At 40.1% G+C, this 16,364-nt stretch overlaps 1 protein-coding gene across 2 annotated transcripts; it reads left to right on the top strand.

Moving 5' to 3' along the window:
• The first annotated feature begins 1,041 nt into the window (after positions 1–1,041).
• LOC140941320 (ATP-binding cassette subfamily C member 4-like) lies at positions 1,042–16,193 on the top strand. Of its 2 annotated transcripts, none has more exons than XM_073390301.1 (7): positions 1,042–1,231; positions 6,360–6,879; positions 8,142–8,521; positions 8,888–10,317; positions 11,301–11,871; positions 12,365–12,504; positions 12,918–16,193. In XM_073390301.1, the coding sequence occupies exons 1-7, from the start codon at positions 1,164–1,166 to the stop codon at positions 13,757–13,759; spliced, it is 3,951 nt and encodes a 1,316-aa protein (XP_073246402.1). In that variant the 5' UTR covers positions 1,042–1,163; the 3' UTR covers positions 13,760–16,193. The 2 variants fall into 2 exon arrangements, with proteins under 2 accessions (XP_073246402.1, XP_073246403.1); XM_073390302.1 differs by lacking the exon at positions 1,042–1,231 and adding an exon at positions 6,000–6,075.
• Positions 16,194–16,364: the final 171 nt, after the last annotated feature.

Genomic DNA, 16,364 nt, shown 5'->3' with positions numbered 1-16,364 from the left:
TGAAAATTCTTCTCTACAGACGTTCTACAGAGTTAAAATGACTTTTTCACTCCCACATACCGATTATATCATATTCTTGTAAGAGTTTTTCTTTGATTGCTAGACGCTTCATATTTACTTATCGTAACATTCTATGTTTGTTTCTGCTTTCGTTGCTGTATTTCCGATATTGCCTTTAAGTGGGCGATCAACGAAAACTGCGGTGAAAATAAGTCTTTAAGTGCTGACAAGTAGTCATAAAGAATGCTAATAAACTGCCAAGCCTAAAACATAAGCACGTATCTACCCTAGGGCAATATTGCATTGACTACCAGTTTATTATCATCTTATATCTTTATCGTCATCCATCCATGGCTAACTGAGTAATTAGAGGTTAATTACAGGCAACAGCGTCCTCCTGCAGCTCATACCTCTCTTTTTATGATAATTCATCGACCATTCTCTTGGTTGAACTGATTGTTGACTTATCTTGACTTCTGGAAGTCTCTTTGACTGTGTCCATGTAAATTGAACAACTTGAAAAACAACAATAAAAAGTGACCACTCAGCCAGAGTGGCCCTCGAAATCTTTCAGAATATACCCTTCCTTATTGTTAGGTACTTCAAAACTGAACGCACGGAATATTACAGGATTTACAATCCACATCTGAAAGTCTTCAAAAGACTAGAGCCTTGGCGTTTTTCACTTTCCTTTCCTCGTGTTTTCTTCTTTTCTGTACACGAAGGGAGACACGAGCAGAGCAATGTAACGTAATGTTTTTATCAAAAGTATGATTGATACCAGTTAAGGTCATGGTTAACAATGACGTAACCGTCATCCGCGGCCCAGGGAAAAAACGAAAAGCGACGGTTAATCATCCGGTCCCGAAAAATTATTGGGACTTTCGAGAAATATCTCCCCGGGTTTAAGACCTTTGTAACTGAGCGATCTATCGAATATCGGATGGCTCACCGGACATTCCACCACCCTCTTAATAAATAAAAAATTAAGGAATGGCTTCTTTATTTAGATTCCAGACTTAAACGTGTTTCAGTCTGTTGACTTCAAAAGGCACGAGGCAATTTGCCAGAGGGTTTTTTACCTTTAACACTGATAATTGTGAAACGATGCATCTTTTAGCGTAATGATTAACAGGCTAGTTGTCAAGGAAAAGGAGTAAAGTATGGACTTTATTAATCAGTGTTGCATAAGGATAAAATCGCTATGGACGAGAGACGATCCCTCAGGAAAGTAAGTAAACATTATCTAGTCGCGTTTTCTTACAAGGCCGCAAGCTCTAAGCAGACTAAAGCGGGTTCCTGCACCGACTGGCCAAAAAGAATATAAGATCAAGTCAATGATCCTGTTATTTGAAATAGGTTATTTGTAAATAAGATAAGGCGATAAACATTTATTACTTAATATATTGCAGCAGTTACTGAACAGAGGTACTTCATAGCACTAATTCACCGATACAAAAACTGCCTAATACCTTTATGGGTATTATTTGGGATTTTTTTGGTCGTGTTGTGGCGTCAATATAGAAAAACGTTAAGAGAATCCGCTTAAAGAACTGACAGCAAGGCTCAATACAGTCTCAGCTATAAGTAGGCTGTCAGTGTTTTGTTTTTCCTTATTCCCAGCTCACACTTCGTTATAAATGCAATTAATGTGAAGCTGATCACTTGCCATTTTTATGCTTGGAATGGAAGTGTTATAATGATGAAAGGTTCGTGTAGTTGTCGCGACCAGTTTAGTCGCGTACAACTGGTCGTCATCAGGCGTTGGTGTTGATTTACTGGCGGGACTATAGAAGCACAATGGTTGCTTGTGACTGGTCATGACTAGAGGGACGGACCATTAGAAAAGTTGGGGGGGGGTGGGGAATTTTCGAGCCGCAGGAATTTTTTGTCGTTATCAAATTCCTCGTATGAATTTTTTAAGGCCATAGCATGAATATTTTATAGGATTAATTGGCGTGCATGAATTTTTTTTTCATTTGATTTTCCCTTGCGGGAATATTTTTTTTGTACTTCGCCCCCTCCCCCCCATAAGTTTTCTGATGGTCCGTCCCTTACTCACTCATGTTTGATGAATGTGTGAGCTTTTACCAGTTTTTAAATCCCTCAGAGGTCCGTTGTGGTATACTGATCAGCTGCTATCTCGACGTCTCACGTACGTAAGCACCCAGGCTTCTGAACTCCACCGACTGATGTTGTCAGGGCGGTTGTCTTATATGAATAGCTTCTTTTACCCTGCGGGGGTTCCAGTGAGGCCCTCCTCAATTTATTTAACCTCGAACCAAAGTTAGCCTTATTCACATACGCCCGAGGTCGTTCGCAGTCTCTTCGCTTTACTAAACCAAAGTAGGCACGATTTCCGCCGCTCTCCCAAGTCCGGACATTGTTCCTGATGAGTCCTGGCTAATTTTTCCGAACAGCGAATGGTAAACGAGCCTAGTCTCAGACTTAATTGCGTCAGTAGGAAATGGTCGATGTGATGTTCCTTAATCCGTTCATTCATGCACTTTACCGTTTCACCTGTCCGCCAGGTGAGGTTCAGATAACTTTTGATGGATGGCAGAACAGGCTGATGATTTTTAAAAAATTTCAGTTGCGACAGCTTACCGTTTGGATCCATTAGAGGGAAAAGAAAAGAGAATGGATTAGTTATATGAAATATTTCGATGGACAGTCTTATAAGGACTTGGCGCTGACTGTGACTAACTGATTGAGGGTGGCATTTGTCTTTAGGAATTAATTATATTTGATAATCTTTTTCAAAAATTCTTGAAACACCCATGCACTTCTCTTATACTTACTTCTCACCCATGCACTTCTCCCCGTGCAATGTTGAGATTTGGTTGCAAAGTTACATGGCTAAAACAACATTACAAAAGGAAGGGAGCAAAAGGTTTTTCTTTGTTGTAGGAATTACTCAAAATACCAATTGTCAAAATATTTTAACTTAAAGATAATTTTTTCTATCACTGAATGTCATTACAAAGTCAAAAAACACACAAAAGAGATATCGGCCATCCTGAAGAAGGGCCTGGATTTGAAGGAGAGTTTGACCACCAATCGCTAGATTTCATGACACAATACACTCAACTGAAATATCGGCCTTTCCAAAGGGGCTGGCAATTGAAGAGAGAGTATGACCACGGTCAAATAAGCGAGGCAACGGGCGAAAATCATGGAAATTACTTTAAAAAGGAAATGTCACCATTCTTACTGTTCAGTGCTTGGTAGCTAGCCTGTGCCTTGGGTATATTTTACCCTTTACTTTAAAAACGTGTTTTAAAAAAACGTGCGACGAATTGAAGACGTCACTTTGTCAAAGCATCGAAACCGAAATAATGTGCGGTTATGAAGGATTAAAAAAGTAAAGAGGGTCATTAATTTTCATGTAATCAATGGGCAAACTATTCTATCATACCCTACCCATAGAATGATATCTCATGAATTTATTATAAATGGATTCTTAAGAAGTTTGATTGAAGGAAGTAGATTTAAAACACCTATTTAAAACACCTGTTTCCAGGATGGAGTTGGCCGCACATGTCGCCAGAATAATCGGTTATTTCCTTGTTGATACAGAGGCTTCCTTTTACATCACTTCCTGCTAAAAGCATAGATGATGCCAGAAAAACAAGAAACATGCCAAAACGAGGACCAAGCCTTCAAAATGGGAAAACTGATTAATTGATCTTTTTAATTAGAAAATTTTAATAGGCTTTGATATTTTGTTCGCAAAAGTAGCATATGTTATTAGCAGTGCTCCTATATTTCAAAAAATAGGCCAGTGATTATTCTAGTTATTTTAGCAAAAACAAAATACATAAATAATGCTTTTCCTTGTTACTTAAAATTTGGTAGAAAACACCTCAATATAACTATATGCAACAAAAATGTAAATGGCAAACACATTTACCTTATTTACATTCAAGAAACGTCTGCATATTTACGAGTGCATGTTCCGTGGCTTTCACTGTCTTTCAAAGTATTTTCTCGAAATTGGCAGTGATAAATGAATGTAGAAAGGTGAGCCACTGGAACAAAAACTCATGTCTGACAGCTATAAAAATCAGGAGCCAGGATGGGTTCCTCTAAAAACTCAAAGAATGACTCCTGTGGAAAGTCCTGTTGGATCCAGGTCCCAAATTATCATAGCAGTGTTTTTTTGGAAAATAGATGAAAGTTATGCTCGTAATGACGAATGATGCCAAAAATTATCCTTGCCGACAATTTATCAAAGCCTAGCAGCCGTCATTAAACTGAATTTACATTTCTGTAAACCCTGACAAAACGTTCGGTGTTCTTCGAGGTTAAAACTGATAATACTGGTTTTCCGAAAAGGTAAATAGAAAGTTAATGCACCCGAGACAAGCCTACTGATGAACACCACCGATAAAGAGCTTCTTGTTCGTCATCAACCTAGGGAATCGTCATACCTCTGAACTGGTTTACCTGTTCTTTCAATTCCATCACGGATTATTTTAATTAAGGTAACCATTGGATCTGAAAACATTTTGACAATCACATTAACCATAGTTTTTATTACTATTATTATTATTATTATTATTATTATTATTATTATTATTATTATTATTATTATTATTATTATTATTATTATTGTGATCTAGTTAGCCTGCATTGCAGCCGCGGCCCACGTATTCGTCTAAACCATTTGTATAGTCCGAAGGTTTAGAGCGTCTGCGACGCAGGCAATGATCTGGTGTACTCGAAAAAAAAGTGATACTTGAAGGAAAAAACAAGAATTGATCAACTATGATCTAAGTTAACGCCTTCTGTAAACCCTACATGTCACCCGTCAGTGTCAAGAAAAACTCGTGCGTCATCTGTGCGAAATTTAAGGCATCCTTATTGTTTGTGATTAGTATTGGCTTGTTCCTCTATTTGTCTTTCTTTATTGACATTATTCCTTTCGGTCATCACCACGTATAGCACATCAAAACGTGATCGCACAATAATTTAATTTTTAGTCTTATATAACAGTTGCGACACGTAGATATATATTTTTTAGCAACTAATATAATTTGCAGTCTGTCTACTTTGAATAAGTTTTACAAGTCCTCGAGTGTCTTCTTTCTTGACTTGTACTTATGATGCCATCTCAGGCATGGGATCGACAACTTGCCTGGGGGGCGAATAAGGATCAATAAGAGCGCGGTTTTATCGCGTGGGCAAGGCGTACACCAACAAACGCAAAACTTTCCTTTCACTAAAGTTTTGAATACAGTACGGGCAATCCAGACCTTCGAAATCCAGACCAGCCGGCAAAATCATGAGCTGACTTAAAAAAAATCAAGGCCAACCAGAACAATCACTAATCAACACTATAATAACGTTGATAAATCTCATGCGGAAACCTTCTACTGTGGCTCTTTTTATGTACTGAACAGTTTGCGTTATAAAGAGAAGGTGTCCCTAACTAGTCGTTTATCTTCTATAGACGTTATTCAGTTGAAGGTCGAAAAAGTTTGTCTCAAACAGATATTTCGCTCCGGTCTTTAATTCTCTTTATGTATAAGACTGAAATCAACCTCTCTTATTTTCGATTTTCCTCCAACAAAATCGGAAAAGTCATCCTTTTTCTCCATCATACCCACTCCTTTATAGTACTATTGTTTACGAAACTGACGCTAGAGTGTTTGGTTTACATTAGATTATGTTCGGCGAGGATAAAATGTGCTGATCATCTTAGGATCAAAAGTTTTTTTTTTCTATATTTATCAAATAAACGTATCTTTCCACTTGTCGTTGCCCAGACGTGCGCCAACAAACTCTGTTAGCAGGATACTCACATGCACGTCACATCCGCAAACAATTTACACAAATTTCGCCCGACCTCTATTTACATCTGCACTTGACAATTCGCACCTTTGGTAAATGAATCGCTGAGGTCAACTTCGTTTATTTTGTTTATATGGCAGTGAAAGTATTAGATGTCATTTTCAGATGTTAAGTCGATCCTTCAACTACAATAAGTTGATATACGTTTCTTCTCTTGTTCGCTTTGTATTTATTGATAATGACGGATCAAGTGTTTTTTGGCCTCAAACTGGGAAAAAGGTAAATCGGTTGTTTTTTTTTTTTTTCAGTTGTACCATACCCGTTATCGAGTTTGTTCTTTAAATGCCGTCATTCTGTTGTCTAAGAAAGCAATCATCGTTCATGTCAAACGAAATGTCTCAACGTGCTAGCGAAAAATTATAGATTCTGTCTGAAGTCATCAAAGCACACCCTAGCCCTATGGGATAAACTTTACCTGTTGCATATAAACTAAACAAATCCTTTTCAAATGAATATGCAGTTTTGCTTTGTTTACTCACAACTAATTTTGCTTTCATTTTAAGACTAATGGACAGAGAAGCCAGCAATAATGAGGTTCCTCAACACCCCCAGAGCAAAGCCAACTGGATTTCGTTTCTTTTGTTTTGGTGGACGAACGATTTATTCAAAACGGGGAACAAGCGCCCTCTGGAACAGTCAGACTTTTGGCCGCTGCACGACGAAGACAAAACTTGTCTATTGACAGAACAACTGCAATCACAATGGACGAAAGATCTTAAAAACGACAAAGACCCACGGTTATGGAAAACAGCCATGAAAGTGTTGTCACGCAAAGAACTCTGTATAATTGGTTTTGCTGGGTTTCTGGACTCGGTGGGGCGATTTCTTCAGCCTTTTTTCTTGGGAGTTTTTATTTCCACACTCGTGTCTAGCACCCCAGAGCAAGGCCTGCTTGCTTGCTGCGCCTTGCTAATGCTGTTGGTTGTAGTGATGAAAAGTGTCGCCGTGCATCACAGCAGTTTCAAACTTTATGTAATTGGGATGCGAATGAAGGCCTCGCTCAAAGGTCTTATATTCAAAAAGGTGAGTTTTTCTTCATGTAATAGAGCACGCTTTCCGGATTTCGTCTAAGTTAAGTAAGATTTATGTCATTTTGCGGTTTGAACAACGATGGGAACCAAATAATTATTAGAGATAAGTTGGGATTTAGAAATCATTCTCACGGTACAGCTGAACTCTGGATAAGCGTTCTGAATGAACGTTCAATATGTAATTTGAGAGTAAGTATCACTTAGACCTCCCAGGGACAGGGTAATCCAGGTGATTAGCTTCACCAAAGTGCATGCGAGGTCAGATTTCCCTCCTTTACGACGTTAATAACAACGTCACAGTCTCTTGTAGGGTCAGTTGTGTCCCAGAGTATCCAATCATCATTCTTCGTTGTCTCGGACTGACTAGTCCTCGTTTGAGAAACAAACAAAGGTTTGAGACGCATTTTCATCTTAGAAGCTACCGTGAATTACATCTTGATTACGCATCGAACTTTATTTGGGTAGTGAATGTTTTTAAATACACTGTACCAATAGTGTACTCAGGTCATTCAGCTTCCTGCGTAGACATTCCTTAAGTGCCTCGTCACGTTTTCGACTTCCGGTTTGATTTTGGGGGAATGCTGATTTGTTTAAAGCTACTAGGATAAACCATCATACACCGTCCTTATTAAGACTGGCATTCATTCTTTTTCGTTAATGTATCAAACGGACACCTGTTGAGTGTACAATAACCGAAGTCCTTAACTGCACCCCTTACCCTAAGGCCCCTACATTAGCAGTATTCGTATTTAAAAAAGGTACCTCAACAACGACCACACCCAAATAAGTGTAAATAGAAGAATAAAACGGCAGAGGAAAAAACATGACTAGAGAGGATCAGAGAGGTTTTCTAGTCCTTAACTCTTTGTTCGCTCCTTTCTTTGCTGCCTTTTTATATGTGTTTGTAAAAAGAAACACCTATTTGAAGCGGAATGCTGGGAATGAGAGGATGCGAATACGCACAATTTGACTTGCGAGGTGACTTATATACGGTCTCTAAAAATGTACAACGATACAGGTGAGCTATTGTAGCAAGGTGGGACTTTCCACGTTCCTCTGGATAATGTATGTATTATATACGAAAAAATTGAAAATTGCAAAGGCTTACAGATCGGAAGAATTGAGAGTCTCAGTAAACGATTATTCATGTGTAAGAGGATCTGACATTCTCTATCGAAATACTGAAGTAGCTTACAGTAGATAAATTGGACTGACAAACATAGGCTTGATTGTATCCTCGTTCTCAATCTCTAGATTCTGCTCCTTGGTCAACAAACACTGAACGGATTTACTAAGGGTCACGTGATTGATCTCGTGTCCAATGATCTTCAAAGAATGGAGCAAGCTGCAAGGCAGTTCTTTCGGCTCCTCGTCGCCATCTTCGATGTCACTGTTGCTGTTCCGTTGATGTGGCACTTCATAGGTTGGCAGGCGTTAATGAGTCTCGTGTTCTTGCTTCTTCTGGTGCCATTTGGTGGCTTCCTTACATACCTTGCTGGAAAGCTCCGACTAAAGACCGCTGCTGTTTCAGATAGGCGAATAAACCTTATGGCTGAGATAGTGGCTGGAATACGTGAAGTGAAGACTCATGCGTTGGAATGGTTCTTTCTGGAACAAATCCGGGAGACTCGAAAGTAAGTGGTATAAGAAGTCATACCGTAGATTAAATCTCACTATGCTTTATACCCTCCATAAAAAACTGATAATAAAATAGCTTACCAATGAAATTTAGTGAAAAACTAACAAGGCTGAGCAACAACAAAAAAAGAAGGTCTAGCCTTTTGCCGGGCAATGGCAGTTATTCCAAGACCCTGAGTATTATTGGTACGGCTCCCGGATCAGAATTCGCGATCTCCTCTGAATATCGTTTAAAAATGGCTGGCTTGCCTTTTCTGGGTCAATATTAGGATGATTCATCCACTGCGACCTCTGTAAAAATACCTGATTACGAGCATCTAGGAGATAAGTGAAAAAACGATAATTTTCCTATTTATTTTCAGGGAGGAAATGAAGATAATTCGCCAGAAGAGTGTCCTTGTATCTTGTGGTATTTCTATGATGTACACTTCTGGCGTTGTCGCAGCGTTCATCTCTCTTTTGACACTCGTATTTACTGGTTCCAACTTGACACCGTTCAAAGTGTTTACACTTCTGTCAATAATAAATGTGCTCCGAAACAGTGCCTTAAGATCTATAGCAGAAGGGCTGCATTTTATTTACGAGGCGTACGTTTCATTTGGTAGAATACAAGAGTTTTTGGTGCTACCAGAAATGCATTGTTTGACTGACGGAAAGCACTCAAGTAAAAATGGGAAGGATTTGTTGTTCGCGAACAAACGTATTGGCAAAGTGGTTGTGGACGTTTCTGATGGCTTGACATACTTCGACGAGTACACTAAAAAATCTTGCATCATAACCAAGTTTGTAAAAATTCAAGATGACCATAACGGAAACAATCCTCTTTCAAGTCTGGGGTTAAGTCAAACAGAATTAAAGAAGGCATGTGGGCCAGATACAAAAGCAGGAATCAAATTAAGCAATGTGACATGTAAAATCATTGATGATAACAAAACTCCTCTGAGATCAGTCACTTTTGAAGCAAGAGATAAGACCTTGACCGTCATTACCGGTCCGGTGGGAAGTGGGAAGTCGACTTTGTTATCTTTAATTGCTTGTGAAATGCCGACTACTGCAGGAAATATCGAGGTATCTGGCAGCATTGCATACGTACCACAAATACCATGGGTATTTTCGGGGACATTGAGAGAAAACATTCTCTTTGGTCGGCCATTCCAGTCTGAAAAGTACTTTCAAACAATCCACGCTTGTGCGTTAGAAGAGGACATTCAAAGGTTTCCTGACAGAGATCAAGTTGTCATCGGTGAACGCGGAAACACCCTAAGTGGTGGTCAGCAAGCTCGTGTCAGTTTGGCACGCGCAGTGTATGCTGATTGCGATATCTATCTTTTGGACAATCCGCTGGCTGCAATTGATGCAAATGTCGGTGATTTCATCTTCAAACATTGCATCCTGGGGATGCTGTCAGACAAACTCCGACTAATGGTTTCACACAAGGAGTACTCTATCAAATCGGCAGATCGAGTAATAATCTTGCGCGACGGCTCAGTTATCGCTAAGGGGAAGTTTGCGGAACTTCACGAAGACGAAGCAGTAAAAGACTTTTTAGAGCCTCGTTGTAACAGAATAGGCAATGAAGCCAGGAACACACTATTGCTTGAAAGACAATCCATGGCTTCTCAGTGGGACAGGTCAGAGAACATTTTGGACAAATCTAGTAGAAGTATGGCCACTCCAGAGGAAGATCGTGTGACTGGCACTGTGTCCTTCAAGCTGTACTGGGACTATTTAAGGGCAGGATTAAATCCTGTTGCTTTAGTTGCATTGATCATCATTTTTATCCTTTCCCAAGGTAAGAGGACGTCTATACATTGGTCAAACAAAGCTTATTAGTTCTCATGTATAAGAGTTAGATTCGTAACTTTAAAGTCTCTGTGAAAAGCCTTTGGTAAGACCATTAAAATCAGATGCCATAGGTTAGTTGTCCCATATCCTCGGAGACCCAGGGCAGTCAGTTGGGCCGGGAGGAAAGGCGGGACAACAGTTTTCAAGCTGGATGGCTGTCTTACAATAGCCTGGGTTCGTGCAGTTGTATATTGGTGAAGTTCTTTTCTTGCGTTTGCACAGATGGTGACGACGTCAAGGCCCACAAGGCCAAAACCCAGCTATCTTGACCGAACAAAAGTTTGGTCGATAAAGGACTTACACAGGGTAACACAGGGGAACAAAGGGGAACACAGAGTAAAATAGGGGAACACAGGGGAACAAAGGGTAACACAGGGTAACACAGAGTAACAAATGGTAACACAGGGGAACACAGGGTAACAAAGAGTAACACAGGGTAACACAAAGTAACACAGGGGAACAAAGGGTAACACAGGGGAGCACAGGGTAACAAAGGGGAACACAGGGGAACAAACGGTTACACAGGGTAACATAGGGTAACAAAGGGTAACATAGGGTAACAAAGGGTAACACAGGGTAACACAGAGTAACACAGGGGAACAAAGGGTAACACAGGGGAACAAAAGGCAACACAGGAAACAATTCTTAGCCCGAAAAGTTGTATTCCATGTCCCATTTAATTCCCAACCATATTTTCCTGAAGCTTGAAAAAAGGTTCTTTATCATTTGCAAGCTTTAGGAAAATATGGTTGGGAAGTAAATGGGACATGGAACACAACTTTTCGGGCTAAGAACCGTTTTCTCAGTTGCGGGCCCATCTCAGTCCCCTTGCTCCGATAGCGAATCAGCACTATTAGCGCACCCTTTTAGCCGCTCGCGGAGCCAGTCATAAAATATGAATTAACGTTATATTTATATCTATTTTTATAGGGATAATGGTTTTACCCGATTTATGTCTTTCCTTCCTAACAACGTTGCCTCACGAAGAGCAAAAGGACAGAAAAAATATCGGAATCTACGCGAGCTGTGTCGCAGCGGCTGTTCTTTTTACAACCTGCCGCGCCTTCGTTTTCTTTCAAGCGGTGCTCAGATCTTCAGAAAACGTTCACAACAACATGGCGACGGCTATCCTGAAAGCACCAGTTCTATTCTTCGATTCAAATCCAGTTGGCAGGATTCTCAATCGGTTTTCAAAGGATATTGGCTGCCTGGACGAAGTTCTGCCGAAGACGTTTCTCTTTGCAATCCAGTTGGTGATGTTTGTGTTGACCGCAGCGCTTCTTCCATTAGCGGCAAATGCCTGGCTTGCAGCAGTTGTGGTGCCGATTATCATTCTGTACGTCTACATTGCTCGGTACTTCTTGAAAACGTCTAGGGAGCTAAAGAGACTTGAGTCTGTCTGCCGTAGCCCTGTGCTGTCACAAATTGCTGAAACACTCGATGGATTGGATACTATTAGAACCCGTAAGAGGCAGCAGGAGTTTGCTGAGCTCCTATACAGGTGTGTTGGAATTAAACCTACTGTCTTTCTAGCTTCTGAGCATTAAGCAAGAAATACAGAACAGTAGGATGGTGGGAATAACCCTTCATACAAGGTGTTGTCAAGGTATTTCTTGATACTCAGGTCCAGATACCGGGGTTAAGAGGGTCACTCATTCTGAACTGAACAAAAAGTAGCAAAATTAAGGCTGGAAACGCTCCTGTCAAATCTGAAAAAAATGTCGAACAGTCACCCCAAAGCTCAAGCTCTGACTTTCAATTGGGAAATCGATGGCAAATATGCCCGATACGAGACTTCTTCTGACTGAGAACTACCGCGACATTAGGAAAACATAACAAACGTTATAAATCAGTTTTCTTCACATTGAAGAGTAAAACAATTTTTGATCCCAGAGCTCCTCTCTATTGCGCATGATTACGGACGCGCGGAGTAAACTTTAGAGTAGAGAATGCCTGATCTCCTGACAAGCAGTTACTCTGTTGTGTCTCCGCAGATATCAAGACAACCACAACCGGTCATATTACATGGTGCTAGCTGGGACTCGATGGCTGGGAATAAGACTGGATTTCATCTCTGCTTTCTTAATTGGGATTGTGGCTTTATTTGCTGCCTTCAATTCCCAGGATAATGCAGGTAAAGTGGTCTTCTAATCAGAGCCCTTAACAAAGCGGTTTCACTCGAGTGTATTATAAAGCACACTATAATTCAGTCCAGTTACGAAAGACTGAATGAACCAATCAGATCTCGAAGCAAATAGCTGTGCTCTGCTTCAAGAGCGAAAAAACGTGTGGGAACATACGAATTAGTTGAAAAGTTCAGAGTGAAAAGGGTTGCGCAAGCTTTTGTAGGGAACAAATGATAGCGTAGAGAGCCAACGAAAAGGTAAAAGTCAAAGTACTTCTCGTAATCCGTTTCTTGTAGCCGGGTTTCACCTTTAGACCCGTTGAATACATTTGAGTAAACTTTTTTTTCACCATAAGATTCTTGCGTCCATTATAACTACAGATTAATTCTTAATGTAACTAGATTTGCTGTTCCATTTTCAGCTCTGGTGGGAATTGCTTTTGTCTACGTCTTTGAAACCGTTCATTTTACCCAGGTGAGCGTTCAACAGTCCGCAGAAGTGGAGAGCTTAATGACTTCTGTAGAACGAGTGATGGCCATTTTCAAGATTAACCCTGAACCAGGTTACAAGACAGCATCCACAATAACCGGGCAGTGGCCAACAAATGGCCAAATAACGTTCACGGGCGTATCCCTGAGGTACTATCCTGAGGGTGCAAAAGTATTAGACAACTTAAACTTGAGCATTGATGGACAATCAAAGACTGGAATCGTAGGAAGGACAGGATCCGGCAAATCAAGTATCATAGCTGCGCTCATGCGCATGCCCGAGGCTGAAGGAACAATCACAATAGATGGAGTGAAGCTGAATGATTTGAACGTTCAACAGTCTCGAAGGTGCATTTCTGTGCTAAGACAAGATCCTGTTGTTTTCAGTGGGACTATCCGGAAGAACCTCGATCCACTGGGAAAGCACAGTGATGCTGTTTTATGGGCAGCGTTAGAAGCTGTGCAGCTGAAGCAGTTAGTAGAGACTTTGCAAGGCAAGCTATCTTACACACTAACTAATAGTGGAATGAATCTCAGTGTAGGAGAAAAGCAGTTACTTTGCCTCGCTCGAGTTATGCTACGGGGGAGTAAAATCGTCATTTTAGATGAGCCTACAGCTCATGTGGACCCCAAAACGGAGCACATCATTCAAGAAACAATCAGAGATAAACTAAAGAATTCAACTGTGATTATGATCTCGCATCGAGTCAGGTCCATTGAACACTGTGACAAAATAGTGGCCTTGAAAGACGGCCATCTGATCGACGAACCGTAACAATCATGACGGTGACCGCATATGAGCTTTTAAAATAAAAGGCCATTCAACGTATCAGAGACTCCCAATTCCACAAGAATGTTGTCATAAGCCCCCATAAGAGATTCAAGCCCATCATTCGATGGAACACCGCAGTATTGTCGTGTAAAAGTCGACAAAGACTGCAGTCACGTGCAGGAGACTTGATGAAAGTGAAGCGTAAGGCATTATGGGAAAGACAGCTGCTGGCAGCCGTTATTTATTTCTTGGAATTCCACGTTGCAAGAGACGCCTGGGTACTAGATAGAAAACTTGGCAAGATGGTCTCCTGACTCCACCCTAATAGAAATTACACGTCCACTTCAAATCACGAAACGTCTCCACAATGTGTTAACAGTTTGTACATGAACCTCACCCACAAACACAATCACCTTGCAAAACCGTATGACAAGGATGTGATTTCACTGATTTGCCCCAGTGCCCTCATGTTCTGTTATTGAACGCTGGCTACACTGAGTACATGTATCTCCAGTAAAAGATTTGTATACATAAGTTTCAAAAGCATCTTTTTTGAACTAACAGAACAAAGGACCTATACTGTATGTTCCCAATGGGTATACAGAATCATTTAACGTTTCGACGGGCACGTTTATGGGGTAGATCAAACAAACTTGTTCAGGAATCTTCCAGTTTTACGAAACATTTTTAAAAAAATTATATATTTATATATTTACTTTTAACTATTTATCACGCTGAGGCTCTTTTGTACATATGTGTATAAACAAATTTTAAGATATGTAAATTTGAAAGGCACATAGAAAAACAGCATTTGGTTAAACGTTTTTTCTTACCGACCTTCTTTAATATAGTTTATTGTTTGTGACAGTATTGACGAAAGAGTAGCATTAATGTGCCTTACTCAATTCATTCATGAATAGTCATTAACAATAATAAACACCGTGGATTGATAAGAGAAAATACCGACGTTTAATACGCAAAAATATCGTTACAGTACACGATAACAGGTCCCGGTAAATCTTGGAAGGGAAGGGAAAAATAAAAAGTTAACGAACTCTAGTTGTTAGGATTTAACATTAAACTGGAGAAGATTTTAAGCCATGTTAACACTAATACGTTTTCCAGAAAAACTCAGTTTACGTAAAAATCGTATCAAACGCTTTGGATTTCACACTACCGTTTCGCATCGTTCGCGACCGTCCACAACAAGGCCGTGACCGAAAACGCATATCAGGTGCGTTTTTTATGCCAGGCTATCCTCGGACGTATAATTACAGGTGTTACGTTCTTGCTTTGTTTTAAACAGAAAGCTGATGATGATGTCAGCGATTTCTCGCCAGTCCACACCTAACAGAGCTTAGCCTGTTCCAGGCTCTCAGATAGTGGGGATGACGCGTTAGTGAAAGGCACGCGAAAATCGTGATCTAGGAAACGGGGCGGTAGTTTCCTCCCGTTCGTTTCGTGTTCGCGCGTTCTCACGCGCACTCGACTATCTCGGAGCCTGGAACAAGCTAAACAGCGCTCTGTTAAAGCTGAATAGATTTCCGTTTTCAGAATTCCACCTTAAAGCCAGTTTTCGAAAACCTTCGTTTTTTATTACAACTTTTCCGTTTCCGTTGTCTATCGCTTTCATGTGGGAGCAGAACATAACGCATAGTATTGCAAGCGTTTTCAGACAAAAAAGCATTGCGGGTTTTAGGGGTGGTAGGAAGTTTTAATTCTTAAAGAAATTCAATCGTCAAGAATTACACCAAATAAATTGAAAAGCTTTTTGAACTTTCTTTCATCGAAACCGTTAACAATAATGCTGAATTTCTTTAGCTATGTTAAACGAACCATCTAATTTTATTTTACACTGTGTTATACAACTGTCCCCCGAATTGGAGGGGGGAAATACTGGTGGATATTCCGATTTACGGAAGCATATCAAAACGCGCGAAAAATGCTTTCCATTAATTCGCGAAATAATAATTTATACTCAAAATTCCACTTTTCAAAGAGGTTCAAACCAACAAAAGCTGAACCTCGAAATGAATTTAATATTTTTCAACAAGAAAAAAGGGTAAATATGGCAAGACTATATATATTATCGAAGTGCATGAGATTATTTATAACATTCATAGTCATATTACACCTCATTTCGAGCTTATTATTTACAAGTTTATCTGACACTAAATTATAAATTATTTCCATTCAAATGCTCAATAAAAAGGCACCACGAAAATGTCTTAGCAGTTCGATTTATTACTACGCTCGCTGCATGTGCCAGTCCCGCTACCAACGGGTAGGTTTACATATCTTTATTTAAGCCGATCTACACCCATGCCCATTCATTATATTTTCGTACCATGCGCATAGACGACGCTGTGCTTGCCCATACGAGATAAGACCATGCCCACAAAAAAGGATTAAAGATCATAAAGAGATAGACGGTGCAGCAACCTAAATAATCATTTTAAGTTGGAGAGTAAAAAACCGTTCGTCAATAAACCTACCAACTAGATGAAACTATCCCATAGCTTGTTCTTTGGATAGTTTTCTACGCCATTTTAGATGCCGGCTTTTCGCCGTACTTTACTTTTGGTCCTAGGTAATGTAACAACTGGGG

The sequence above is a fragment of the Porites lutea genome, chromosome 6 (assembly GCF_958299795.1).
Source record: "Porites lutea chromosome 6, jaPorLute2.1, whole genome shotgun sequence".
NCBI lineage: Eukaryota > Metazoa > Cnidaria > Anthozoa > Scleractinia > Poritidae > Porites > Porites lutea.
The sequence above is the reverse complement of the archived record's forward strand: the minus strand, read 5'-3'. Positions and strand labels throughout refer to the sequence as shown.